Consider the following 27,879-nt stretch of genomic DNA (forward strand, 5'->3'; position numbering starts at 1 on the left):
GGCTATACAACCTTTAAGCCGCCTTTAAGTCACCTTTAAGCAAGTGCTTATAGGTCCTTAATGTCCAAACTTCTTTAAGCTACCTTTAAGCCACCTTTAAGCCACCTTTAAGCATCTTTAAGTGGCATTTACGCACTCTTTACACTGCCTTTACACTGCCTTTACACTGTCTTTAAGTGGCCTTTAAGTCAATTTTGATCAAGCTGAACAATAAAAACATATATTAAATGCAAAAGCTCTTTTATAGAGATGGGAGGGGGTCATCCGAGTGATAATATAATTTCTAAGGAAGGGGGGGGGGTGTTCCGGGCGGTTTTAATCGTCGCTCCATTATACACAGATCTCTATCATCAGCACCGCTCCGATGGACACAGATTGCCGTTATAAAAGTCTTTATAATTTTTTGGGGGTTTCAAAATTAGTGTAGGGATGAGCGCAGTCTCTGTATCTTAAAATGTGCATAAAACTAATTAAAGTATGTTTGTTTCCTATTATAAATTAATCGGTGAAAAAAATCTCTCTCTTTCTCTCTCTCTCTCTCTCTCTCTCTCTCTCTCTCTCTCTCTCTCTCAGTTCATCTGGTTATTAAAGAAAATAAAAATAATGAACCAAAAGTGCATGATTTAATTTGTTAATCGGTTTAAGGTTTGTATTTTTTTTTCAATTTTCATTATTTCTAACTCTAGATCTGCTAGATACATGTTAAAGATGAAAAGACTCTCTACTGCCTTTGTTATATCGTGCAGGATATTACTGCTTTGTTTGTCTAGACATAGTTTTGTTCGTTTGTGTATATCTAATTAGAGTCTATTGTTTGTCCAACTTAAGAAAACCCCTGGAACTAACACAGAATATACAAGATATACACAACAGTTGTGTCGTGTGCCCAGGTGCATGTTTGTGTATAGCTAATTAAAGTCTATTGTTTGTCCAACTTAAGAAAACCCCTGGAACTAACACAGAATATACAAGATATACACAACAGGTGTGTCGTGTGCCCAGGTGCACGTCAGGGTTTCTAAAGGCGTTGAATCTTAGTATGTACGAGTATACGATAAGTCTAGTGAATAAAAGTTAATTTACATTTGTAATTCATTTTCAAAGTATTATTTCCTAGCTCTGGGTTTCAAAGATGTTACGTCTACAAATTAACGATACATGTATGTAAGAGTAAAATCTTGAGGCTAATTAATTAATGTACCGGTGATCATAAATAGGGGTTGATTATTTAAATATATGTATAAGGGTAAATATGTCAAATATACCCGGCCTGGCACATCATACAATTGTATGTACAAGTCATTTGCAATTGCCACATGCAGTAAATACGTCACCGGTAATTGGTAATTTTGTTTGTTATAGAATTGATAGTTTAAAAATCATGTACATACAATTACATGTAAATATTTAAACATATTGGAACGGCGCCGCGATCATGAAAACCGGGAAATTCCGGGAAATTGAACAAATACCCTAATAGTATCAATGCATTTAATAAAAGAAATGATTTCATTTTCTTTCTTACATTTTTATAGCTATAAATTAGATGAATTACGTATATCTACTCGGTTTAAATTTATCAACTAAGAAAGCCTACTATAGTGAACCTAACGGTTTCCATTTAGGTATAATATATTTTTGTTCACTGAAGACCAAGTTCCGTATTTCATTCTAAATACATGCATGCATGTAATTTATAAATTAGATATAATTGATTGTTACAAACTGAATGGTTTGTCAAAATCTTTTCAAGTAAACACATTCAATACAGTGATTCAATATCCACTGATATATAGGATATAAAAACGCTTATTAATATGTAAGTTGCCGTGGCGCAGAGGATGTGTGGTGATGCTAGTAAACTAAGGGTCCCGGGTTCAATTCTCAACGCGCCTGTTTTTTTTTGGTGTTTTTTTTTCATTTTTCTTTCTAGAACAAAAACCGTTTTAATACCTTTTCTTTCATAAAGTTAATACATTTTGTTGGAAATTAAGCACAATATTGAATTAAATTTTTTTAATGGCTTAAAGGTGGCTTAAAGGTAGCTTAAAGGTGGCTTAAAGGTGGCTTAAAGAAGTTTGGACATTAAGGACCTATAAGTTGTCCTTATAGGTGGCTTAAAGGTGGCTTAAAGATAGTCTTTAAGCTGCCTTTAAGCCATCTTTACACTTTCTTTAAGCCACCTTTAAGCAATACATATAGCTTAAAGGTAGCTTAAAGGTGGCTTAAAGATCGTCTTTAAGCTACCTTTAAACACCTTTAAGCTATCTTTAAGGAGGACTTAAAGATGGTCATTCATCCTGTGATATCAATAAAGAATTCAACACTTTATCAACATATGTTTTACTCGTTTTGTATTTACACATTATGTTGACATTCGGAACTCTCGGGAGTATTCTTATTAAATCCGGGAATATACTAACGTAAGTATATACGTCACTGATTAAATGCACTGAGTTATAGTTATCTCCCGTATTTCCTTTGATAAACAGAGTAGATGACAAATTTGTAATGAAACTTTACACGTTCATGTATTTGTAATATCGTTTCTGAGTTTATCCATGCAATTGTAATATTGTGGAAATTCTCCCGTGATTTAGCGTGAATGTAATGCGCATGCGCAAGATCGTAAAATTCAGGTAATCCAGATGATTTCCGGATTTTTTAAATAGGTATTTTGGTTGATTATTAATTAGCGAAGCTTGATTGAGAAAAAATAAAAACAAATTAGTAACCTTCAAACTGAAAATGTTTTAATGTTTAAAATAAAACAAAAGACATGCAGTACTCTTCCGATTTCTCGGTATTAAAGCCCAAATAATCGAGTCTATTATTTTGTATACAGTAGTATAGATATGTTAGCCTTGTGCACTGTGTTTCTGTTAATTTGTTTAATGGTTTAAGGGGGATGTTCGGCCATCTTGTACATTTGAGAAAAAATTGAAAAGATTTCTTGAACTGGCTTGTTTCTGCCCAACACAGGCCAAAACTGTTGCCAAAAGATAAAAAAAGCAATATGTATGAGGTTCTACACTGAGTGGCCAAAAGTATTGCAACAAACATGGCTGACGTTCATCACAAAGTAACATAAACAGCACACAGAAAAACGAACTTTCAATGTGATACTAGTAAATTCCATTTTCCTTTTTCCATGTATTTGTTTGTCTAGAACAGTGAGGGGTAGCATTGTCATCTTGAAAAATAAATGGACGATTTCCGAAAACTTTTGCAATAACAGGCCATAAATGAAAATCTAGTAGTTCAATATACTTCGTGGAGTTTAAATTTCAATCAACTGGTTCAAAAACACCAATTTCATCGTAGGCAATAAACCCCCAAAACATACAACTCACTTTGACTGGCGTTTTGCGTTGGTTAGACAGTAGGGCTTCCACTTCTCGGACTTTTTTTCTCCACAAACTAACGGAGTTATTTTGCCCAATTACCACCTGTGGTTCGTCTGAAAATATCACTTTCTGCCACTGTTCAAAATGACAATGTCTTTTCCCATGGCACCATAGAATTCGGCGTTGTCGGTTGACTTTGCTTATTGTCAAAGTTTTCTGAATTTTCCCCCGCCTGTATCCTTCCTGATGTAACCTTCGCCTCACAGTTCTCTTGGACAAACGCGTTCCTTCATTTCTATTGAATGTTGATGTTATATCGTGTTAAGATTGCCTACGATTTGTTTTAACAATGCGATAAATTTTCCGACCCCCCCCCCCCTCACATCTGTCACTCGCGGCCTTCTACTTCGGGGATCGTTTTCAACACTTCCCTTTTGAAAGAATTTGTTTCAAAATACGTCCGACTGTACTGCGGTGTATCCCCAATAATTCACTTACTTTGTTGTTGTTAAATCCCTTTGCATTTAATATTAAGATCCGTTCCTTTAAATCTGTTGACAGTTCTCGCTTTTTCTTCGACATTGTTTACATTAGTTTCTGCACCGGATATCGTCTACGTATGGGAACCAGAAACGGTTACTTAAATAAATCATACCCCATATAATTTACACCCCGGATACCATGCCCCGAATATGCCTCGTTACGCGTCAGCAATAAAAATAAAATTTGAAGCGAGCAGAGTTGTGATGACGTCAGCCATATTTGTTGCAATACTTTTGGCCACTCAGTGTACATGTAATAATTTATACAAAATACGCATACAAGAAAAGAACAATGGCTTTTTAATCGCTTAGAACAGCTCTAGAACTGCGCCGATACAGGATTATTTTAAAGATTTAAAAATCCGAAAAAGTATGAAGGGGGATTCAATTGCCAACATCCCCCTTCACTGTGCCTTTGAAAACACAACCTTAAATCTCTGCTCTCAAAAACGATTGAATGTAAAAAAAAAACAAAAAAAGAACCGAGTCTATTATAATTTGTTAATTAAAACAAATATTCACAGGAATTTGTCGAAAAGTAAAATCACTACTACGTCACTAAAATCAAATATTCAGATTCAGCACGAGGGAAACAAGAATTTCCTTTTATTAAGGAAATACTAATAGTGATAAACTGATTGATGCGTCGTTTTTTTTTTATTTACGGACGATAGAGAACGTATCACTTTGACAACACATTCCAAGACAAATTTTAGATATGACGGCACAAAACAGAATGTGTGTGTGTGTTCTCATTTTTACTGGTCGAGTCTTGTTGTCAGTTGGACTATCATCACAAACACCAGAAAGGTAGTTCATTGAGTTCATTTAGCTATACTGGCTTTTTCTGACAATCATTTCTTCTGTAACAGTTGTATTACATACAATATATTTTTTAATCTCATATTTCTTTTGTCTTTTTCGGAATGTCAATTAGTTTTCAACACTCTGAATTTACAGTATTGAAGATTACACCATTGGAATACAGTGCAAGACTTGGGATGCTTCTTTCAGTAAATGCAAAGGTCAGGGGAGAAATCTTACTTGCAATTTGAAACTGCTTTGTTAATTGTTCTGTTTTAGTTTTTTGTCAGCTTTGACACATGTATAAAAATATTGTTCGTTTGTTTTCTTTACATCAAACATACAATAAATCTCCAGCTTCGTTTAATTAATTTAAATTTAGAAATTTTTAAATTTGATCATTTCCTTTTCTCAGAGTGTCATAGTGGATTTTTTGGATTAAATTGCATACCATGTCGCTACCCTAGCTATGGAAGGGACTGTCAAAAAGAGTGTAACTGTAATGAAACTTTCTGCAACCCACCGACTGGATGTGAAGGTATGTTTAAACAATTTTAATGGTTCACAAAATAAGTTATTCTTTAAACACTTATATATCTGAAAACAAAATTTTTACATTCAGATGGATCACCTACATTACAACCGAAATCGACCTCAGCTGTCATTGCGCAGATCTCTGTTACTCGGATAATGACTTTGAAAACAAGTAAATATCATATTGTTGAATGGTTATGGAATATCTTAATATCTTATATCTTTATACTTTAACATCTTAAAATGTAGCTGCAGCGTGTTCTGTCGGTTTCTTTGGAATTAGCTGCGATAAACCGTGTCGATATCCATCATTTGGATTCCATTGCCAGTCAGAGTGTAGTTGCAGTGAGGAAAATTGCAACCACGTAGTAGGTTGTAACGGTAAGTTAGTGTTTTCTTTAGCTGTGTGTAATTTTTAATATATGTTGTGTTTGATTTTATTCTTATATGTATTGAAACGACAGCATGTGTTCAAAAAAATTGTTATGCAATTCAATGTAAAATCATTCTTTGTCGAAATAAAATTAATGCATTTTAAACAGAAAAATAATAATCTACATCTTTATCTTTATCAACAAATAAAAAAATAAAACATTTTTATAACATCACATTATTTTTCATTTAATCGTCATCTGACGCATAGCTGTATATATTGCGACTCAGTTTTGGGATCAAATAGGCGTTGGCATTATAATGAAAATAAAAACAATCTGTTTATGGCGCGGTTAAACATAGACATATATATCACGATTATTTGATCACAAGGAATTTATGTTATTCCAAAACAGTTATACAATTGTGTTATATTAATAAATTTGACTTTTTATTTGTACATTTCTAGACATCTTGTCCTGGTCTCACATATTGTTGCATGTTACAAAAGAGAATGTCACAATGACAGGGAAAAAATTAGCATTACATCATATCATAGTTATTTTTTCTGCTAATTTATTATCATTAAGGAAGGAGTCTTTTCTGGTTTTCGACTTGTCAAACGTAAATTTGATTAATTGTTCATAAAATCAAGATGAACGGAAATTAAAATAGTATATTTTTCTTTCTTTTTTACTATCATACAACTTGGCATAGAAAAATGTAATCAATGTTTAGAATGGAACAAGGACTATATTTTTGGCGTAATATTGGCGTAGGAAAATATCACATGTTGCGCAATTCAGAATTGCTGAAGATTATATATATAATGAGTCTGTTTTAGCATTTTAAAAACAATAACAATAATGTCGGATTCTTTTTTTTACTAATGTGAACTAATAATATGATACTTGGGTTTCAGAATATGTTTTTAAAATATGATTTGCCTATCAAATAACATTTTTATAAGCTTTTTAAAGCGCCCATTCTATACATTGATTTTTGTGAAAAAATCACTAAAATCAGTTTTTCTCTCTTATGAAATGGTCAATATATTAGCTTTTCTGTCAATTTATATCTTTATATAAAGTCTTCATAATACATGAAAATTATAAATATTTTATTATTGGAAGCATAAAAAAATAATCAACATTTCTTCAAAATTTAAGAAAATTAGAGGAAATGCGGGCTAAGCAATATCAATTTTAGTATAAATATTTATTCCAATTTAGTAGTATAAGCTGATAGACACTCTCATGGTCTATGATTTCATTGAAGATTTGAATCTTCAAATCTTAAACAAATGTCTACATAACTATAAAGAGCTACACTTATTTTTATCATTCTTTACGTTGAGGAAAAAGGTAGTGACCTTGACCTGACCTTTATCCGAAAACAAAAAGGTCAAATTTAGCTAAACTGAGAGAATCATTAAGTAATATGATCCGTTTGACTGTGTCAAAATTTCATGTTTTTTATTATTATAAGAAGTATGTTTGATAATGAAAAGACTCCTTCCTTAAGTGGATTTTTTTAAACAAATCTTATTTTAGAAAAAAAAAAGATTCATATTATCGCGCGATCAGATGCAAATATTTGCATTAGATCAAAGGTTTGTGCACATCACTTGATTATTCATGCAGTTTACTATTATTATATATTAGGTCAGTGTCTTAGTAACGTTAAAACCATTTATTTTAGAGTCATCTACATTTTGTAACTCCGAAGAAGGTCACAAATTACTAGTACACAATACTTGTGCAGTCTCTCCCTCCATGCCAAGGTGTATTCGTTGGTCGGATGGAGAGCTGCAAGAGTAATCTTTATTTGCTCGTTTGCGGTTTGGAAATTTAAAAAAAAACAAATCAACAGAAAACACATTTTAATAGATAAAAAAATACTGTTTGAGTATTTTCTTTAAGTTGTATCAAAATTGCTAAATACATTTTCCAATCCTTTGCTGAAATGGTAAAACAAGGCAAATTTAAAATCTTGGTGTATGTATTTTCAAACATTAAGAGTACATATAAATTATTTTGTGGGACATGTTTGCGTGGATTTTATTTCATTTTCATGCTTATAAAAACAAAACGTCCATAAACGCTAAACATGGAAAAAAAACTTGGAATGGTGGTAAAGAAATCAAAGAGTTTATATCACTGTGTTACAGTGCCTCGTAATGAGAAGTGTTCAGCTTTAAATAATGGAATTTATCCCTACATATGTGGACATGTATTATTGATTAATAAGATGAATTTGTTATTCTTGTGTATTGTGTTTATCATTTTTTTTTAAATTAAAGGTTGGCTTTAAATAAAAGATCAATTTATTTCTCTCCTCTTAGTTACCAAAGATAATTTATAATAAAGATAAAACAAAATACGTTATAGATTGCTGATTAAAACAGATATTGATAAAACTTTATTGAAAAGCAAAATTACAAGTCGGTCACGTTACTTAAACGGACCGTGGTTTGGATAAAAACACGACGTCATTATTAATTTCTTTTTAAAAAGGAAACAGCAATTTTGGTAAAATCACTGATGTGTCGTTTTCAATTTATGCGTGTTTTTACGAACGATCAAGTACTTTTTAGTTAGAAAATTTCTTGGCCAAATGTTAAAGATGGCGGCACAGAAGGGAGTTTATGTTCTTCTTAGTACCGGTCGTGTCTTGTTGTTTGTTGGACTATCAAGACAAACACCAGTAAGGTACCTCGTTCAGTTCATGTAATTTCTTACAATCATTTCTTTTGTTATTAACAGACTTTTTTTCCTATTGTCTTTTTTTTGTCTTTTAGAAATGTCAATATGTTTTGAACCCTCTAATTTTACAGTGTTCAAGATTTAACCACTGGAATACACTGTAAGACTTGGGATGCTCTTCTCAGTATATGTAAAGGTCAGGGAGAAAATCTTACTTTCAATATGAAACTCTTCTAAAAGTTTTTTTGTTTTGGGTTTTGTTTAATTACATGTAAGTTGAATTTGTAAATGTTTACATTCTATTTCCTATATAACCTAACTTTAAATTTTTTAATTCCTATTTCCTATTTTTACCTCTTTTTAGAGTGTCATAATGGATATTTTGGATTCAATTTCACACTCCAATGTGGCTACCCTAGTTTCGGAAGCGCGTGTCAAGATAAGTGTAACTGTAATAAAACTTTCTGCAATCCATCGAGAGGATGTGAAGGTGTGTTTAAACAATTTTAATGGTTCACAAAACAATTTATTCTTTAAAAACTTGCATTATAGAAAAACATACATTTTATATTCAGATGGATCACCTACATTACCACCGAAATCAACCTCAACTGTGATTGAAAAGATCTCCGTAACTCCGATAATAACTTTGAAAACGAGTAAATATTCTATTTTTGAATGGTTATGGAATAACTTTAAATAGCTATTTTTGAATATTTAAATACGTTTTAAATGTAGCTGCAGCTTGCTCTGTCGGTTTCTTTGGAAGTAGCTGCGATATACCCTGTCGATATCCTTCATTTGGATTCCATTGCCAGTCAGAGTGTATTTGCAGTGAGGAAAATTGTAACCACATAGTAGGTTGTAATGGTAAGTTAGTGTCTGCTTAAGTTGTGTGAAATTTTTAATGTATGTTGTGTTTGATTTTATTCTCATACGTATAGATAGACAGAATTTGTTGACCTTTAATGGGAAATAAAAAACAGTCTATCGTTAGCCCGGTTAGAACATCGACATATGGAGCGTATCATGATTATTTGATCTACAGGGATTTGAAGTTATTCCAGAAAGAGTGATACAATTTTGTCTATTAATGAATTTTATACAATTCTAAACAGCTCGTCCTGGTCTCACATATTGTTGCATGTTACAAAAAGGAAAGTAACATGGACAGGGAAATGAATTGCACTATATGATAGTTTTTTCAGCTCTATTATTATTACGTATTTTTTTACAATACAAATCTTTTTTTTTTGAGAAAAAAAAATTAAACATATTATCGCTCGATCTGATACAGATATTATATTTTGTATTTGAACAATTTGAAAGCTTTGTGCCTTTTTAAAAATCATTTGATTCTTTATTAAGTTTACTGTTTATTGTGATATATTAGGTCAATGCTATTATTTTAATGCCTTGGTACCGTCAAATTATTTTATTTTAGAGACGTCTACACTCTGTAAGTCCGAGGAAGGACACAAATCACCAGCTTTGATGTACATTACTGTGGTGCTAAGTGTTTGGGCGATTCTTCAAATCAGCATATATCTATATTTAGTATTGCATTCCTCGTCGGCAATTTATTTTAATATAAGTTATTCGTAACAAAAAACTATGACGTTCCCTTGTTTCAAATTATGTAATTCCATTTTGTGTATATCAAGTTTTGCATGGCGTGGTTAAAACACTCCTATTAGTAGTTTGCAATGATTACTTAAGTCAAAAGAACTCTAGATTAAGGTATTCCATATTCTTTACAGTTGAAGTGTTCTTTGGGGAAATATTAATGTTACTTAGTTATCGGTATCCAAGGCGACTTGTCCCTTTGGTATTGGAAAATAGATGCAGATTGTATTTTGTCCTATCTGTTATATGTATTCTGTCTCATACTTTAACCTTCCTTTAGACTATGATAAAGTACATAATTCATTACCGCCAGACAAAAGACTTTGCCCAAAAAGACTTATTATGAACACGTTCTTTAGAAAATCAATTTGAAATAAAATGTGGTTTTATTAGAGTTGCGTTTTTAGTTTGTTTTTTATGTGCACTTTCTGTAATTAAACTATCAGCTTGGTTGTGATGTGAAAGCTGATGTAATTTCATTTTAACGTTTACTAAAATTACTTCCGATACAATATATATTTATGTAGATATAGGAAATGAATGGTAATCTAACCTAACACAAAAAAATTGTTTACTTAGTATGATATTTTGTGTTATAAAACAGTCAAAAATCATTTTCATAGTTATTTCACAAAAAATTATTTTCAGTTCTAATTGATAAGCAGTGAGGAAAATGTATTTTTCCGTTATTGAATTATTGATGAAAATTCACAAGTTAAGGTAATGTGTAGCTTACCTGAGACAATGTGTTTTTTATATGCTGTCTGTTGTTATTGTCATCATAACTTTCGTGTCTTGACCTTGTACATTTGTATTAATTTTTTATGTTGCCAATTTTCCAGGAAAGATCATTTTAGTTCATCGAAAAAACATTCCAATTCCGCTCTATTTCACAAAACCTGCAGTTTTTTTGGTATTCATTAGGCATTGTATTATCGCCGCATTTCATAACAATGTTAAATGTGCTAGACATATTGTTTTGTAATGTTTTGCAATTTGGAATTATTAATAAGGAATATTTCTTTCACAATTTCACAGTTCAAATGTAGTTTTCGTACATCAGCTCCCTTTTTGGGAACATAACAATTGTTGACATATTGTAAGCAATAAAAGCCAGAATATATAGTGATATACCTACATTGTAAAATATAGCTTTAAAAACTATTTAGAAAACTAAAACAAGTAGTAAACTTTGTCCGTTTCTGAATCTTTAATTACACAATTTTTACAAATCGTATATTGGATTTGAATCTATAAAAAACATTAAATATTTTAAAAATTCACAACAGCGATTGTACGAATAACTGCATTTCCCAACTATATTCATTGCAATTTTTTTTGAGTGACACATACTAACCTATGCAGTATGGAATTTAATTATTTAATTCTTTTCAAAAGCATAAATAAAATCATGAAATAATCACACTTTTGACAAAATGTATAGTGGAGGTGTTGGCGCATTCGATAGCGTAGAATGATTTAAATACGGTGACCCCAGATGTGTCCATATCGATATATATCGCGGTAACATGATTGAAACCTTAAACAAGCTACTTTACTCTACTTGTGCATTCTCTCCATCCGTACACAAGGTGGTGTATTCGTTTGGTCGGATAGAGAGCTCCAAGAGTAATCCTAATTTGCATGTTTGCGGTTCGGATATATCCGGTAGATCTCTATCGCCTACTTTGCAGCTAGCATGTAGATTATGGAAATATCCTGGATCAGTTCTGAAGGTAGGATACAAATACACACCTTAGGAGGTAATATGGGTTCCTTACACAAAAGAAGAGATGAATATGTGAATGTAAAGCATTAGCGCCGTAATTTGACAGTTCTGTTTGTTTGCTACCAAGGGGATTGAAGATGCTAAGGATTGTACAGTTTATGTCAGGAGGTGTTGAGTCACGTTATTTCCGCCGTCACGTTATGTCCGCCGTCACATATGTCCGCCACTTTTTTTTTTTTTAAATCGTCACGTTATGTCCGCCATCACGAAATGTCCGCCACTCGTTTGAAAAAATCGTCACGTTATATCCGCCATCACGAAATGTCCGCCACTTTTTTTTTAACATCGTCACATTATGTCCGCCACCTTATAAATTTCATTATTTTTACTTTTAATCGCCATTTAAAGCTCGATGTTACTAAATATTTGTCTATCTTAAACAAAATGACTCATTATGTCTATTCCAAAATTGAAATGATTATTATATACGAAATACAATCATTACGACTTAATAGTGGACATGTAGAGTTAGATATCTATTTGAAGAAAATAATCTGACCTAGAGATTGATATCATCATAAAAATAAAAAACAATTCATAAGAATATCATGAGTTGTCGTTATTTCAAACTGTACGCGTAACACAAATTTAAGCATATATTAAGATTTTTTTCTGTACGCGTAGTTTTATGATTATGCATTGGTTTGTAATGGTAAGTTAACTCAATAGAATGACCATTGTATGAATGGACTCATTTATTCCAAAAATTTAAATGATGAAAAACAAATATTTTTGCTGCTATTTTTGGAATTACAGACCCTGAAACGTACTACTACACGTAAACTTTGTCCGTTTCTGAATCTTTAATTTTACAATTTTACAAATCGTATATTGGATTTGAATCTATAAAAAACATTAAATATTTTAAAAATTCACAACAGCGATTGTACGAATAACTGCATTTCCCAACTATATTCATTGCAATTTTTTTTTAGTGACACATATTAACCTATGCATATGGAATTTAATTCTTTAATTCTTTTCAAAAGCATAAATAAAATCATTAAATAATCACACTTTTGACAAAATGTATAGTGGAGGTGTTGGCGCTTTCGATAGCGTTGAATGATTTAAATACGGTGGCCCCGGATGTGTCCATATCGATATATATCGCGGTAACATGATTGTAACCTTAAACAACCTACTTTACTCTACTTGTGCATTCTCTCCATCCATGCAAGATGTGTATTCATTTGGTCAGATAGAGAGCTCCAAGAGTAATCCTAATTTGAATGTTTGCGGTTTGGATATATCTGGTAGATCTCTATCTCCTACTTTGCAGCTAGCATGTAGATTATGGAAATATCCTGGATCAGTTCTGAAGGTAGGATACAAATACACACCTTAGGAGGTAATATGGGTACCTTACACAAAAGAAGAGATAAGTATGTGAATGTAAAGCATTAGCGCCGTAATTTGACAGTTATGTTTGTATGCTACCAAGGGGATTGAAGATGCTAAGGATTGTACAGTTTATGTCAGGAGGTGTTGAGTCACGTTATGTCCGCCGTCACGTTTTGTCCGCCGTCTCGATATGTCCGCCACTTTTTTTGAAAAAAATCGTCACGTTATGTCCGTCACTTTTTTTTAACATCGTCACATTATGTCCGCCACCTTATAAATTTCATTATTTTTACTTTTAATCGCCATTTAAAGCTCGATGTTACTAAATATTTGTCTATCTTAAACAAAATGACTCATTATGTCCATTCCAAAATTGAAATGATTATTATGTACGAAATACAATCATTACGACTGAATAGGGGACATGTAGAGTTAGATATATACTTTAAGAAAATAATCTGACCTAGAGATTGATATCATCATAAAAATATAAAAAAATTCCTCAGAATATCACGAGTTGTTGTTATTTCATACCGTACGCGTAACACAAATTTAAGCATATATTAAGAATTTTTTTCTGTACGCGTAGTTTTATGATTATGCATTGGTTTGTAATGGTAGGTTAACTCAATAGAATGACCATTGTATGAATGCACTCATCAATTCCAAAAATTTCAATGATGTAAAACAAATATTTTGCTGCTATTTTTGTAATTAGTAGTTTTTAATCGACCTTGCACATCCTTTTACATAGCTGTCATATGCACACGAGTGTTATTTTAAAAACACTCATATAGGTTTTGGATTAATGAGATTTTAAAGCGGAATTCAAGTACAAGTATTTGGATTCAAGTATTTATATTGACAAGTGGAACTAGAAACGTTTTATATAATATACTTACAGTATAGGCCTTATTAGGCGCCTTTTAATTTTAAAAAAATCTATCCCATACTGCCCCGCGCTTGCGCATGCGCAGTTTAACGTAGGGCAAGGTTGAATGAATCTAAACAATAACAGTTACCTGTAGAACCGCCATATTGCGAGGTGACGCAAATGACACTTTGTTTTGAATGTGTGAATGGTTTTTATGTTGATTTCTCTACGCAATGCCGGCCCATTGCTGTGCATATGGTTGTAAAAGCAGACAAACAGCAGGTGAAAACATCAAGTTTTTCCGCATACCTAAGGATGAACACCTGAGGGCTAAGTGGATATCGGCCATTAAACGTGATGATTGGGAGCCTAGCGATCATACCAGGATTTGCTCTAAACATTTTATTAATGGTGAGTAAGTGTTTCACGTAAACATGATACTATTATGTGAATAATGATGTGTAGCTTTTATACAGATGTAGTATAGTGAGCAGTAATAAATAGTTCATGCTTTCAACAGGTAATCGGTATCACTGGTCAGTATGCTATAAAATCAAAATGGCGGCTAGTTAATTAAGTTATTTATTTATTTAAGACGTCCTGCAGAAGTTTTATTTATATATGCATAAATTTATAATACCTTTAATAAATATGTAAATACTACTGGCGTCCGACCAGTTCTCGCCGAGTACCATTTCTCGCCAGTGCATGGTTTCATTTTTCGGACGTAGCATATATAGTGTTTGAATGTGTCCACAACATCAAGGCATGCAAGATGCACTTAATATTATTTTAGATTGGTTTTTAATACATTATTTTTTTTATAGGACAGCCTTGCAGAGATCCAACAAATCCTGATTATGTGCCATCTGTATTCTGCCATCGGCCCATCAAAGAAGGTGTACTCCAGGAAAAAGTTCAGCGCCATAAACGCCTTGTTGAAAGAAAGGAAAACATCGCCAGGAGCGAGTCAGCAAAGGCCCTTCTTACTCTCAGTATGGACAAACCAGAAAAGTGTGCCGGGACTGCGACACAGACACCTGTCGTTCATCATTGTGATTCGGAAGTGCAAAGTGATATCACGCTCCCTGTGATGACTAGTCTCATCGTCACCAACCAGGTCTTGAAAAACATCTGTGATTCCAATGCAGTGACCATCAAAGAACAGCAGCTTGGTCAACAAAGAGCCCATGAAGTTTGTCGCAAGCAAGAAGATGAGTTGAAATCATTGGAATCCAGACTTCAAAAGAAGGAGGAAGAAAACACACAGCTATTGGAAGAGCTCAAGAAAAAGACACTTAGTTTTAAGACTATTGAGGGGATGATAAGAAAACTAAATTCTACACAGGATTTCCAAATTTCAAAACTTTCCATGCAGTGTTCCTAGAAACATCTTCAAAAGTGAAAAGAAAGAAAACAAAGCTGTCGAAAGAGGATGAATTATTGCTGACTCTCGTGAAATTAAGACGAAATCTTGCTATGACAGACCTTGCCTATCGATTCAACATTAGTCAATCCTCAGTTACCAGTATATTCCATGCGTGGCTGGATGCTCTATATGCTACTTTAGGAGGACTTGTGCATTGGCCAGAGACTGATGTGTGTCAATTACCGGAAGTGTTCCAGAATGAAGTTTTCCGAAAAGTGAAACGCGTCATTACCTGTACCGAGATTTTCATTGAGAGGCCATCCAATCTGAAGGCGAGAGCACAAACCTACTCAAACTACAAGCGCCATAACACCATCAAGATTCTTGTCGGAGCGAGTCCTTCAGGATGTATAACTTTCCTGTCTTCATGTTGGGGAGATCGTGTCAGTGATAGACAGATTACTACTGAATCAGGAATTCTTGACAAACTCCTTCCAGGAGATGTGGTACTTGCTGACCGGGGGTTCAACATGACAGAAGACTTTGCCCTAAAAGGAGCTCAGCTGATTGTTCCAGCCTACACAAAGGGGAAAAGTCAGTTACCAAAAGAAGATGTTGAGAAATCTCGAATGATGTCTCGTGCTCGGATTCACATCGAACGAGTTATTGGGAGACTGAAGGACTTTGAGATTATCAAGGGCCCATTACCCATAAACTTTGTGAAGAGAAAATCAGACGGTCAAGTGACTTGTGGGGACAAGATAGTGCGAGTTGTTGCAGCAATTGTGAATACTAACGATGCCATTTTGTGAGATCTGAGTGAAACTGGTTCTGATCAATGAACATGCTATTGCTTGTGTCACTGTGAACAAGTACAATTGTTTCAATTAATTAAATATAGACTAATCATTAAATTTTTGATGGTTTCCCTGTTATCAAGTAATGTCTAGTTGATTGATGTTTTTCCATTGTTTTCATGTTGCTTGTCATTAAATATTGAATCCACTGATTGAAAATAATCAGTAAATCATTGATTGATTCCCTGAATTATGATTTTGTTTTTATGTATATGAACATCAATATCATAATTTTCAATATTGTTTGCTTTGAATATCAATAAATAAAACCATCACAACAATATGTCAGAAATATTTTATTAAACATGAAAAAGATGAAATGATAAGGCATTAAAAATGAGTGAAAACAGACTACAACAGATATAATGGACATCCGAACACATGTAATAAAAAATACTAGTGCTCCGTATTGAGGGGCCAGCTTTCAAAAACATTAAACACAAACTGAAATCTAGGTAGTTCATAATCAAAGATCACAATAGATTTACAGTCATTGTCCATTTCTTCACAGCATATATAAATCTTTATGAAAAAATGCAATCCACACAAGGCATACTTATGCACAGTTCTTGATCATATTTGCAGTCATACACATCATCAGAGTTAATAATTGTTTAGTCACTGTTTGCTTTTCTTGGCGGGGGGCATTCTTCTGCAAGGTAGGCAAGTCCACGAACCCTTGGGGGCGGCTTTAAGTCCCACACATTTGAAATGATACCAGCCAACTTTACAATGTCCAGATTCACATTCTATCATGTTGTCGAAGCTCTCAGGTTTTCCACATATACACTCGGTGTCCTGAACATTGTTGTTGGCATCAAGAAGTCTTTGAGTAAGAATTTCTGGAAGCATTGCTTTCAGGAAGAAGCTGTTCAAAAATGGCAGCACTTTCTCATTGAAGAAATGTGGATCACGATGAATGCGTTCAACATGTAGTCCACGAGTGGTCCAACACACAAAATCACAGTAATCCACATCACACACTGCCATTTGTCCCTGTACTTGGTAAAAGTGTCTTGAAGCACTTGGTAGCATGTTGGTACAAGGCTGTCCTCTCTCAGTTTGGGCATGAGGTCTCAGATAAAAATTCGGGGTGTTCACTTCACATGGATTAGTGTCCCTGATTTTAAATGGACACTTGATCTCCATCAGTCCTTTACCGCAACACATACAGTCAGTCACTGCATCTGGGCTGGCTCCAAGAGTAGGGTAATGTGGGTTGAGCATCAGACCACTCCGTCTCGCTGAAAATGATGGATGGTGTATCTTCATCATCTCGGAGTACTCTTTCAGGGCTACTTCCTCTTTCGTCTTCCCCACTTGATTGCTGGTGTCTCGATGTTTGGAACATAGTGCATTATTCCTTTGATGAGGGAAACACTTGGTCTCTGCACATTTGTGTGGCAAATGTCATAGAACCTTGAAGCTGTAAGTCTGCCTTCTCGGAACTTGAACCACTGAGTACACAAACTTTGCTCTCTGGTCAGCTTCTCAACGTTGTGTGATTCCTCATGGCTGACAGCGATTGTTCCGAGAATCTCCTCACACTTTGTTCGAAGTTCGGTCTCTGAAAGCCTGGCATTTAACGGATCAAAGAAGGAGGAAAACACTGTCGGTAGTGCGGGTTTAGCTAGAGTTGGATTAGGCCGAGGATTTGTAACAGTGAAGATGACTGCGGATGGGTTGCAATTCCTCAGTTTCTGCAGAAAAGATTCGGTGTTGTCAAACACTGGGTCTGCTTGTTGTGGAGCTGCATTGGAAGGTTGGTGAAAGTTGTCCTGTTTTGGTTTTTCAAAGTTGATTAGCGATAACTGGACTGCCTCTACCTGGAATCAAAATACAATAAAATAAAATTTCATAAAAATCAATTACATGTGTATTGTGTATCATCAAGCTAAACCATTAATTTAAAATTAATTTTTTTTTTCTTTTTGTAAAATTTAATTTTGAAACAAAATGCTAGTATCTCTTCTAGCTGTTGCGTCTTCTTTTTTTTATTTGTTCAGAGTGAAGCTTTGCCTTAACTAATATTCTCTCTGACATTATTAGCCTTTTTTTTAACTGCATCAGAATGTACTAGTATACTATTTTAACATATGCATGTATACACATTTGAAGAACTTCACAATCAAGATTTTAGAAAAACTGATATAAATTAACAAAATAATCATAATTCTACAGAAAGTTAATACAAATATAAATGAATTCCAGTTTAAATTTACCTTCTTTGTAAAGTTCTGGTTCCATAAGCAAGGCATTGAAGTACAAGCTACCTTGTTGTAACCCAGTCGAACGCTTGCCTCGATCTTGAAGAGGATGGCAGCAACATGGGAACATACCTCACCCAATCTGAAATTAAAAGATGAATTATTAATGTAACATTTACTTGGCAATAGGATGGCATAAAAAGTACATCAGTAGTCTACGAACACCAGCAACAACTTTTGCATAAACTTTTGTACATACAGCAAAACTCGTTTATAACGAATTTCAAGGGACCATAGAAAAAACTTCGTTATAGCCGTAATTCGCTATACGTTAATAACGAATTGGTAAAAAATATTATAGCGAATTCGTTATAAAATGATTAAGGGTTTTACCGGCTAACAGTTTTCTAAACTATTGTAAGTTATAAAATTAGTATTAATGTCATTTACAAAAAATATCAATATAACCATTTCATTTCAATTTTAAAAAAAAATTCCGTATACTCTTTGAATTTGAGTATTTTATATATGCATATTAAAATTGTATGTTTCTTCAATGAATTTTGAAATAGAAAAAATTCGTTATGATAAAAAACGTTAAAATTTTGCCAGCAGGGGTTTTAAAATTACTTCGTTATAGCCGTAAATTCGTTATAGCCGTGTTCGTTATATACATCAATTTTCTATAGGTTTATTTTAGAAATTTGCCGGGACATGAATAATAATTCGTTATAGCCGTAAATTCGCTATATCCGTGTTCGTTATATTCGAGTTTTGCTGTATATCTTAATTTACAGTAGTCGTTACAAACTTAGTTATGAAAAAGTTCTTCCAAAATGTATTGCCCATCACAAGAAAATCTGCATAAGAATATTTTACAGAATCTCAGTACTCAACATGTATGGTAACAAACATAAAATAGTTTTTTTTCCTTCTCATTCAACAGCTGTTTACTGACCTGTTGATAATCCGATTTAACCTTGTATATCACATTGTATCAACTACTTATTTGTATGCCCTGTTACATATTAAGATTTAGGCATACGCATTAAAAGATATAGATGCTTACCCAGCCATGCATGTGCAGTGTGCGTTTAGAATGGTGCAGTCTGTGTCCACGTACACCCATGCTTCGTGAGGTTTCTCGTACAGGGCTTGCGATCTGTTGACCTTGGCCTTCAAAAAGCACTTGTCACTTCCCAAAGTTGAACTCAACACGGTCTGAACCCACCCACTGTGAAAAAAGTTGTAGGCCTCCAAAGAACGGTAAGCTTTCGATGTCTCTCGGGTAAATTGTCCTGGAGTGTCTACATGGTAACAGTAAATTTCCCCAAACTGAACGTCCGGCCATTTTGTTACATTGTCCTCCCAAGTTTCACCGTCTATGAACGGATCAAAACACAGATCCTTGATCCCAAACCTCAATAATTTCTCCTTGTACTCCCGCTGAGGGGCCTCCGGCAACGACTTGTAATACAAGCTCATTGTAACGGCTAAATCCGATTAATTTCACGCTGCGATTCACTTGACTTCATCCGATAATGGCTGTGGGTCTGCCCTACGCGCATCGCGCATGCGCGGGGTCAAGGGTCAAATTTTAAAAACAAAAGGCGGCTAATAAGGCCTATACGCAATTGATATCAAAACCTTTGATATAAAAAAAAATAACTATATGACATCCCGCGCAAGCGCGGGAAATAACGTTTTACAAGTTAATGGGCTTTGTTTGGTTTTTTGTACACATTTGTGTCCGATTTTTTTCTTAATAAGTTTTTTTAACCCTTTTTTTAAAAAAAAAGAATACTACAAAACTTAATTTTAGTCAACAGAAGTATTTTAGCTCATTGTAATGTTCGAGGCTACGCATACAGATGTTCATCTGCAAATCAGACCACCCCTACATACTTACAAGACTTCGCGTACAGTAAGCAATATCGAGGCATGATCAAAAAAAGCAAATATAAAAAAACCTTCAAATTCGAAGAATGCATTGCTTCCTTTATATATATGTAGGTTTTTTGTGTGAAATATATCGTATTTGGCAAATATTTTCAAAACAAGAAACAACATGTTTTGTGAAAGAAATGAGAAACACTTCTCTTGAAATTTTGATTCGAACTTATTAAATGTTTGCACTGATTTGATCCAATAAAATATAAAAATGTTTTCCGAAGAGAAATTTTAAAATTTTAAGATTGAAATGAAGAGCATAAAGTTTAACTTATTCTAGTTAACTACCGTATAAAATTGCGATACTGTCCCTCCAGATATTAGTTATTAATGTATTTTCCATCTACAATGTACATTGTACGATCAAAATAATGTTCGCAGCGCTACTTGTTCTCTCGCTTCGACAAACATCACTACCCAAAACTGTACACTTACGTTCCTACACTGTGACATGTGCATGTATATCACAAACATGCTTATGTATTATAGACAAGAAATAAAATTTAAATTTAAAAATACGAAAAAATATGAAGGGGGGTTCATTTGCGAACATCCCCCTTCAGTGTGCCTTTGAAAATACAACTTCAAATATCTGCTCTCAAAAACGATTTCATATGAAAAAAAAAAACAGAGTTTATCATAAATTGTTAGTGAAAACAAATACTCACAATATTCACGAAAAGTTAAATCACTAAAACGTCACAAAAATAAAAAAAATCTGTTAATTAGATTCTAAAACAAGGGAAACAAGAATTTCCTTTTATAAAGGAAATACTAATAGCGGTAAAATCATTCATGCGTCGTTTTTTATTTACGGACAATAGAGAGCGTATCAGTTTGACAACACATTCCAAGACAAATTTTAGATATGACGGCACAAAACAGAATTTGTATGTGTGTTCTCATTTTTACTGGTCGAGTCTTGTTGTCAGTTGGACTATCATCACAAACACCAGAAAGGTAGTTCATTCAGTTCATTTAGCTATATTTGCTTTTACTGACAATCATTTCTTCTGTTATATTACATACTATATTTTTTAATCTCATATTTATTTTGTCTTTTTCGGAATGTCAATTAGTTTTCAACACTCTGAATTTACAGTATTGAAGATTACACCATTGGAATACAGTGCAAGACTTGGGATGCTTCTTTCAGTAAATGCAAAGGTCAGGGGGGAAATCTTACTTGCAATTTGAAACTGCTTTGTTAATTGTTCTGTTTTCATTTTTTGTCAGCTTTGACACATTTATAAAAATATTGTTCGTTTTTTTCTTTACATCAAACATACAATAAATCTCCAGCTTTGTTTAATTAATTTGAATTTAGAAATTTTTACATTTGATCATTTCCTTTTCTCAGAGTGTCATAGTGGATTTTTGGGAATAAATTGCATGCCATGTCGCTACCCTAGCTATGGAAGGGACTGTCAAAAAAAGTGTAACTGTAATGAAACTTTCTGCAATCCATCGACTGGATGTGAAGGTATGTTTAAACAATTTAATGGTTCACAAAATAATTTATTCTTTAAACACTTGCATTAAAAAAACAATTATTTTAAATTCAGATGGCTCACCTACACTTCCACCGATATCGACCTCACTCATCATTGAGAAGATCTCTGTTACTCAGATTATGACTTTGAAAACTAGTAAATATATTTATTTTTTAATGGTTATGGGATAACTTGAAATAGCTATATTTTTATACTTAAACACCTTATAAATGTAGCTGCAGCTTGTTCTGTTGGTTACTTTGGAAGTAGCTGCGATAAACCGTGTCGATATCCATCATTTGGTTTCCATTGCCAGTCTGAGTGTATTTGCAGTGAGGAAAAATGTGACCACGTAGTAGGTTGTAATGGTAAGTTAGTGTTTGCTTTAGTTGTGTGTAACTTCTAACAGGTGTTCGTGTTTGATTTTATTCATATTTGTATTGGCACAACAAAATGTATTCTCCAAAAATAAATTGTACAATTCAGTGTTTAGATACATACAATTAACATGTTATCATGTCATGAGAAGAACAATATTTATCTACATATCTAATAAGAATTAACATATTTTTTTAATTGCCATTTAACGCTAAAATATATCTATATTGCGCTTAATTTTTAAGATCTAAAAGGCGTTGAGATTTTAACGAAAATAAAAGCAATCTGTTATTGGCTCGGTTATAACTTTGTATCATTATTATTTGATCCACAAGGAATTGCATAAAGGATAGTAAAAATGTGTCGTATTAATGAATTTGACGTTATATGTGTACATTTCTAAAGAGCTCATCCTGGTTTCACATGTCGTTGAATGTTAAAAGGGAATGTAACACGGACAGGGAAATAAATTTTAGCATTAAACCATATCATAGTTATTATTCTTGCTTATTTTTAATCAATAGTGACTTTTTTAACAATTTTTTTTTAAAAAAAAAACCAATGATACAAAATATCGCTAGATCAGATACTGATATTTGCATTTGGACAAAGCTGTGTGCCATTTACACATCATTTGATTCTTTATTCGGTTTATTATTGTGATATATTAGATCAATGCTAATATTTCATTGATAACGTCAAATTCTTTTATTTCAGATAATGACTTTGAAAACAAGTGAATATTATATTTTTAATGGTTATGGGATAACATGAAATAGCTATATTTTAATCCTTATACACCTTTAAAATGTAGCTGCAGATTGCCCTGTCGGTTTCTTTGGAAGTAGCTGCGATAAACCGTGTCGATATCCATCATTTGGACTCCATTGCCAGTCTGAGTGTATTTGCAGTGAGGAAAATTGTAACCACGTAGTAGGTTGTAACGGTAAGTTAGTGTTTTCTTTAGCTGTGTGTAACTTCTAACAGATGTTGCGTTTGGTTTTATTCATATTTGTATTGGCACGACAGCTTGTATTCTCCAAAAATAACTGTTTTACAATTCAGTGTCCAAATAAAATTAATATGTTATCATGTTATAAAAAGAATAATATTCATCTACATCGTGCATCGCAATTAACAGATTTTTAAAAATGAAACGTTTTTAAGAATTAACATAATATTTCATTTAATCGCCATTTGACGCCATAATGTATCTATTGCACATCATTTTTGGAATCTTATGGCGTTGAAATTTTAACGAAGCTAAACGCAATCCGCCTTTGGCTCGGTTATAACTTTGTATCATGATTATTTGATCTACCAGAAATTACAGTAAGGGTAGTACAAATTTGTCATATTAATAAAATTTGACTTTATTTGTATACATTTCTAAAGAGCTCATCCTGGTTTCATATATTGTTTCATGTTACAAAAGGGAATGTAACACGGACGGAGAAATGAAGTTTAGCATTGCACCATATCATAGTAATTATTTTTGCTCATTAATAATCATTAAGTGGGGTTTTTTTTTTTGGTTTTTTTTTTACAATATAAATTTTATTTTAGAAAAAAAAATAATGATACATATTATCGCTAGATCAGATACTGATATTTGCATTTTATCAAAGCTGTGTGCCAGTTTACTGTTGTAATATATTAGATCAGTGCTATTATTTCATTGCCTTGATAACGTCAAATTCTTTTATTTTAGAATCGTCCATATTCTGTAACTTTGAGGAGGGCCACGAATTACAAGCTTTGGTATATAGTACAGTGGTGCTAAGTGTCTGGGCGATTCTTCAAATCAGCATCTATCTATATTTAGCATTGCATTCCTCGTCAGCAATTCAATTAAATATAAGTTATACGTAACGAATAAACATGACCACTTCCCTTGTTTACATAGATTATGCAATTCCACTTTGTATATGTCAAATTTTGTATGGTTCATATTGATAGTTCGTAATAATTATTAAACTCAACTTAAAAGAAATCTGGAGTAAAGTATTCCATATTCTTCATAGTTGATGTGTTATTGAGGAAAACCTTTATGTTACCATGTTATCGAAATCCAAGGCGACTTCCCTTGGAATTGAAAAATAGATGCAGATGGTATTTTGTCATATCTGTTATATGAATTTTGTCTCATACTTTAACTTTTTAGACTTTGCTCAGAAAAAATTATCATGGCTATGTTTATTAGAACATCAATTTGAAAAAAAGCGGTTTTATTAGAGTCGCATATTTAGACTCCGTTTTTTTTGGTTTGCGTGTACTTACTGTAATTAAAATGTCAGCTTTGTTGTGATATGTAAAGCTCATATGATTTCATTTTAATGTTAACTAGAGTTGCTAATGATACAAGAAATATTTATGTAGATATAAGATGTGAATTGTAATCTAACATAATACAAACAAAATTGTTTAATGAGTGTGTTATTTTGTGTAATAAAAATTTTAAGCAGTCGGAAAAATGTGTTATTCTGTTATCGGATTTTTTTATCAAAATTTTAAAGTTAAGATTATTTTTACCTGAGCCTATGGATGCGGTCTGTCGTTATTGTCGTCATTACTTTCGTCGTCTTGACTTTGTTCATTTGTATTAATAATTTATGTTGCCATTTTTACCAGGAAAAATCGTTGAAGATCATCGGAAAAATATTCCATTTCTGTTCTATTCCACAAAACCTTAATTCTTTTTTGTATCCATTAGGCATTGTATTATCACCACATTTCATAACAATGTAGAATGTGGTTGACATATTCTTTTGTTAAGTTTTGCAATTTGGAATTATTAATAAGGAATGTTACTTTCACAATATTACAGTTCAAAATTAATGTAGTTTTTTTTACATCAACTCCCCTTTTAGAAATATAACAATTGTTGACATATGGTAAACAATAAAAGCCGGAACTTATCGTGTTATACTTATTTTGTAAAAGATACATGTAGTTTTGGAAACAATTTTGAAAAAAATGAAACAAGTAGTAAATGTTTCTGTTTCTGAAACTTTAATTACACAATTTGACAACTCGTATATTGGATTTGAATCTATAGAAAGCATCTGTAAATTGCTTTCAAATTAGGAATTTTGGAGAAATTGCCAATTACTTACGTGATTTTTTAAGTAAAGCGGCATTTTAATAAGTCTCAACCACAACAGCAATTGTGAGAGTAACTGCATTGCCCAACTATATTTATTGCCAACATTTTTTGAGGTATACATATTAACCTATGCAGTATAGAATTTAGTTCTTTAATCCTTTTAAAAAGCATAAAAAAATAATAAAATAATCACACTTTTAACAAATGTATAGTAGAGGTGCTGACTCATTTGATAGCGTCGACTGATTTAAATACGGAGGCCCCGAATGTGTCCCTATATCGATATCGATATATACCGCGGTTACGTGATTGTAACCTTAAGCAAATTACTTTACTCTACTTGTGCATTCTATCCATCCATACAAGATGTGTCATGTTTGGTCGGAAAGAGAGCTCCAAGAGTAATCCTAATTTGCACAGGATGAATGACCATCTTTAAGTCCTCCTTAAAGATAGCTTAAAGGTGTTTAAAGGTAGCTTAAAGACGATCTTTAAGCCACCTTTAAGCTACCTTTAAGCTATATGTATTGCTTAAAGGTGGCTTAAAGAAAGCGTAAAGATGGCTTAAAGGCAGCTTAAAGACTATCTTTAAGCCACCTTTAAGCCACCTTTAAGGACAACTTATAGGTCCTTAATGTCCAAACTTCTTTAAGCCACCTTTAAGCTACCTTTAAGCTACCTTTAAGCCACCTTTAAGCCATTAAAAAAAAATTAATTCAATATTGTGCCTAATTTCCAACAAAAAGTATTCACATTATAAAAGAAAAAATATTAAAACGGTTTTTGTTCTAGAAAGAAAAATGAAAAAAAAAACAAAAACAAAAAACCGACCACGGCGAGAATTGAACCCAGGTCCCTTAGTTTACTAGCATCACCACACATCCTCTGCGCCACGGCAACTTACATATATAAGAGCGTTTTATATCCTATATATCAGTGGATATTGAATCACTGTATTGAATGTGTTTACTTGAAAAGATTTTGACAAACCATTCAGTTGTAACAATCACTTATATCTAATTTATAAATTACATGTATGCATGTATTTAGAATGAAATACGGAACTTGGTCTTCAGTGAACAAAAATATATCATACCTAAATGGAAACCGTTAGGTTCACTATAGTAGGCTTTCTTACATGTAGTTAATAAATTTAAACCGAGTAGATATACGTTCATCTTATTAATAGCTATAGAAATGTAAGAAAGAAAATGAAATTATTTCTTTTATTAAATGCATTGATACTATTAGGGTATTTGTTCAATTTCCCGCAATTTCCCGGTTTTCATGATCGCGGCGCCGTTCCAATATGTTTAAATATTTACATGTAATTGTATGTACATGATTTATAAACTCTCAATTCTATCACAAACAAAATTACCAATTACCGGTGACGTATTTACTGCATGTGGCAATTGCAAATGACTTGTACATACAATTGTATGATGTGCCAGGCCGGGTATATTTGACATATTTACCCTTATACATATATTTAAATAATCAACCCCTATTTATGATCACCGGTACATTAATTAATGAGCCTCAAGATTTTACTCTTACATACCTGTATCGTTAATTTGTAGACGTAACATCTTTGAAACCCAGAGCTAGGAAATAATACTTTGAAAATGAATTACAAATGTAAATTAACTTTTATTCACTAGACTTATCGTATACTCGTACATAGTAAGATTCAACGCCTTTAGAAACCCTGACGTGCACCTGGGCACACGACACACCTGTTGTGTATATCTTGTATATTCTGTGTTAGTTCCAGGGGTTTTCTTAAGTTGGACAAACAATAGACTTTAATTAGATATACACAAACATGCACCTGGGCACACGACACAACTGTTGTGTATATCTTGTATATTCTGTGTTAGTTCCAGGGGTTTTCTTAAGTTGGACAAACAATAGACTCTAATTAGATATACACAAACGAACAAAACTATGTCTAGACAAACAAAGCAGTAATATCCTGCCCAATATAACAAAGGCAGTTGAGAGTCTTTTCATCTTTAACATGTATCTAGCAGATCTAGAGTTAGAAATAATGAAAATTGAAAAAAAAAATACAAACCTTAAACCGATTAACAAATTAAATCATGCATTTTTTGTTCATTATCTTTATTTTGTTTAATAACCGGATGAACTGAGAGAGAGAGAGAGAGAGAGAGAGAGAGAGAGAGAGAGAGAGAGAGAGAGAGAGAGAGAGAGAGATATTTTTTTCACCGATTAATTTATAATAGAAAACAAACATACTTTAATTAGTTTTATGCACATATTAAGATACAGAGACTGCGCTCATCCCTACAATAATTTTGAAACCCCCAAAAAATTATAAAGAATTTTATAATGGCAATCTGTGTCCATCGGAGCGGTCCTGATGATAGCGATCTGCGTTTAATGGAGCGACGATTAAAACCGCCTGGAACACCCCCCCCCCCTTCCTTGGAAATTATATTATCACTCGGATGACCCCCTCCCATCCCTATAAAAGAGCTTTAAATTTGCATTTAATATATGTTTTTATTGTTCAGCTTGATCAATATTGACTTAAAGGCCACTTAAAAACAGTGTAA

The 27,879-nt window shown here is 33.0% G+C and overlaps 4 protein-coding genes and 1 long non-coding RNA gene across 6 annotated transcripts; 4 read left to right on the forward strand and 1 right to left on the reverse strand.

Annotated features, from left to right (window-relative positions):
• The first annotated feature begins 8,057 nt into the window (after positions 1-8,057).
• On the forward strand, positions 8,058-10,310 carry LOC105342929 (uncharacterized). Of its 2 annotated transcripts, none has more exons than XR_010709849.1 (5): positions 8,058-8,310; positions 8,436-8,500; positions 8,669-8,963; positions 9,043-9,174; positions 9,749-10,310. It is a non-coding gene; the product is annotated as an uncharacterized lncRNA (long non-coding RNA). The 2 variants fall into 2 exon arrangements; XR_010709848.1 differs by having other exon boundaries at positions 8,669-8,794; positions 9,749-10,308.
• Positions 10,311-12,595: 2,285 nt separating this feature from the next.
• LOC105342920 (THAP domain-containing protein 1) lies at positions 12,596-15,545 on the forward strand. Its single transcript, XM_011450047.4, has 2 exons — positions 12,596-14,348; positions 14,765-15,545. Exons 1-2 carry the CDS (start codon positions 14,171-14,173, stop codon positions 15,322-15,324), a joined length of 738 nt encoding a protein of 245 aa, XP_011448349.3. The 5' UTR covers positions 12,596-14,170; the 3' UTR covers positions 15,325-15,545.
• LOC136271463 (uncharacterized) lies at positions 15,417-16,118 on the forward strand. Its single transcript, XM_066071531.1, has one exon. It carries the CDS (start codon positions 15,417-15,419, stop codon positions 16,116-16,118), a length of 702 nt encoding a protein of 233 aa, XP_065927603.1.
• Positions 16,119-16,499: 381 nt separating this feature from the next.
• On the reverse strand, positions 16,500-19,894 carry LOC117691928 (uncharacterized). The gene is made up of 3 exons (XM_066071782.1): positions 19,440-19,894; positions 18,386-18,512; positions 16,500-17,989 (listed from the first exon to the last, which is right to left on the reverse strand). The coding sequence occupies exons 1-3, from the start codon at positions 19,853-19,855 to the stop codon at positions 17,459-17,461; spliced, it is 1,074 nt and encodes a 357-aa protein (XP_065927854.1). The 5' UTR covers positions 19,856-19,894; the 3' UTR covers positions 16,500-17,458.
• Positions 19,895-21,140: 1,246 nt separating this feature from the next.
• LOC105343070 (cell death abnormality protein 1-like) lies at positions 21,141-23,175 on the forward strand. The gene is made up of 6 exons (XM_066071533.1): positions 21,141-21,280; positions 21,423-21,487; positions 21,681-21,803; positions 21,886-21,969; positions 22,050-22,181; positions 23,006-23,175. The coding sequence occupies exons 1-6, from the start codon at positions 21,189-21,191 to the stop codon at positions 23,173-23,175; spliced, it is 666 nt and encodes a 221-aa protein (XP_065927605.1). The 5' UTR covers positions 21,141-21,188.
• Positions 23,176-27,879: the final 4,704 nt, after the last annotated feature.

The sequence above is a fragment of the Magallana gigas genome, chromosome 9 (assembly GCF_963853765.1).
Source record: "Magallana gigas chromosome 9, xbMagGiga1.1, whole genome shotgun sequence".
Lineage (NCBI taxonomy): Eukaryota > Metazoa > Mollusca > Bivalvia > Ostreida > Ostreidae > Magallana > Magallana gigas.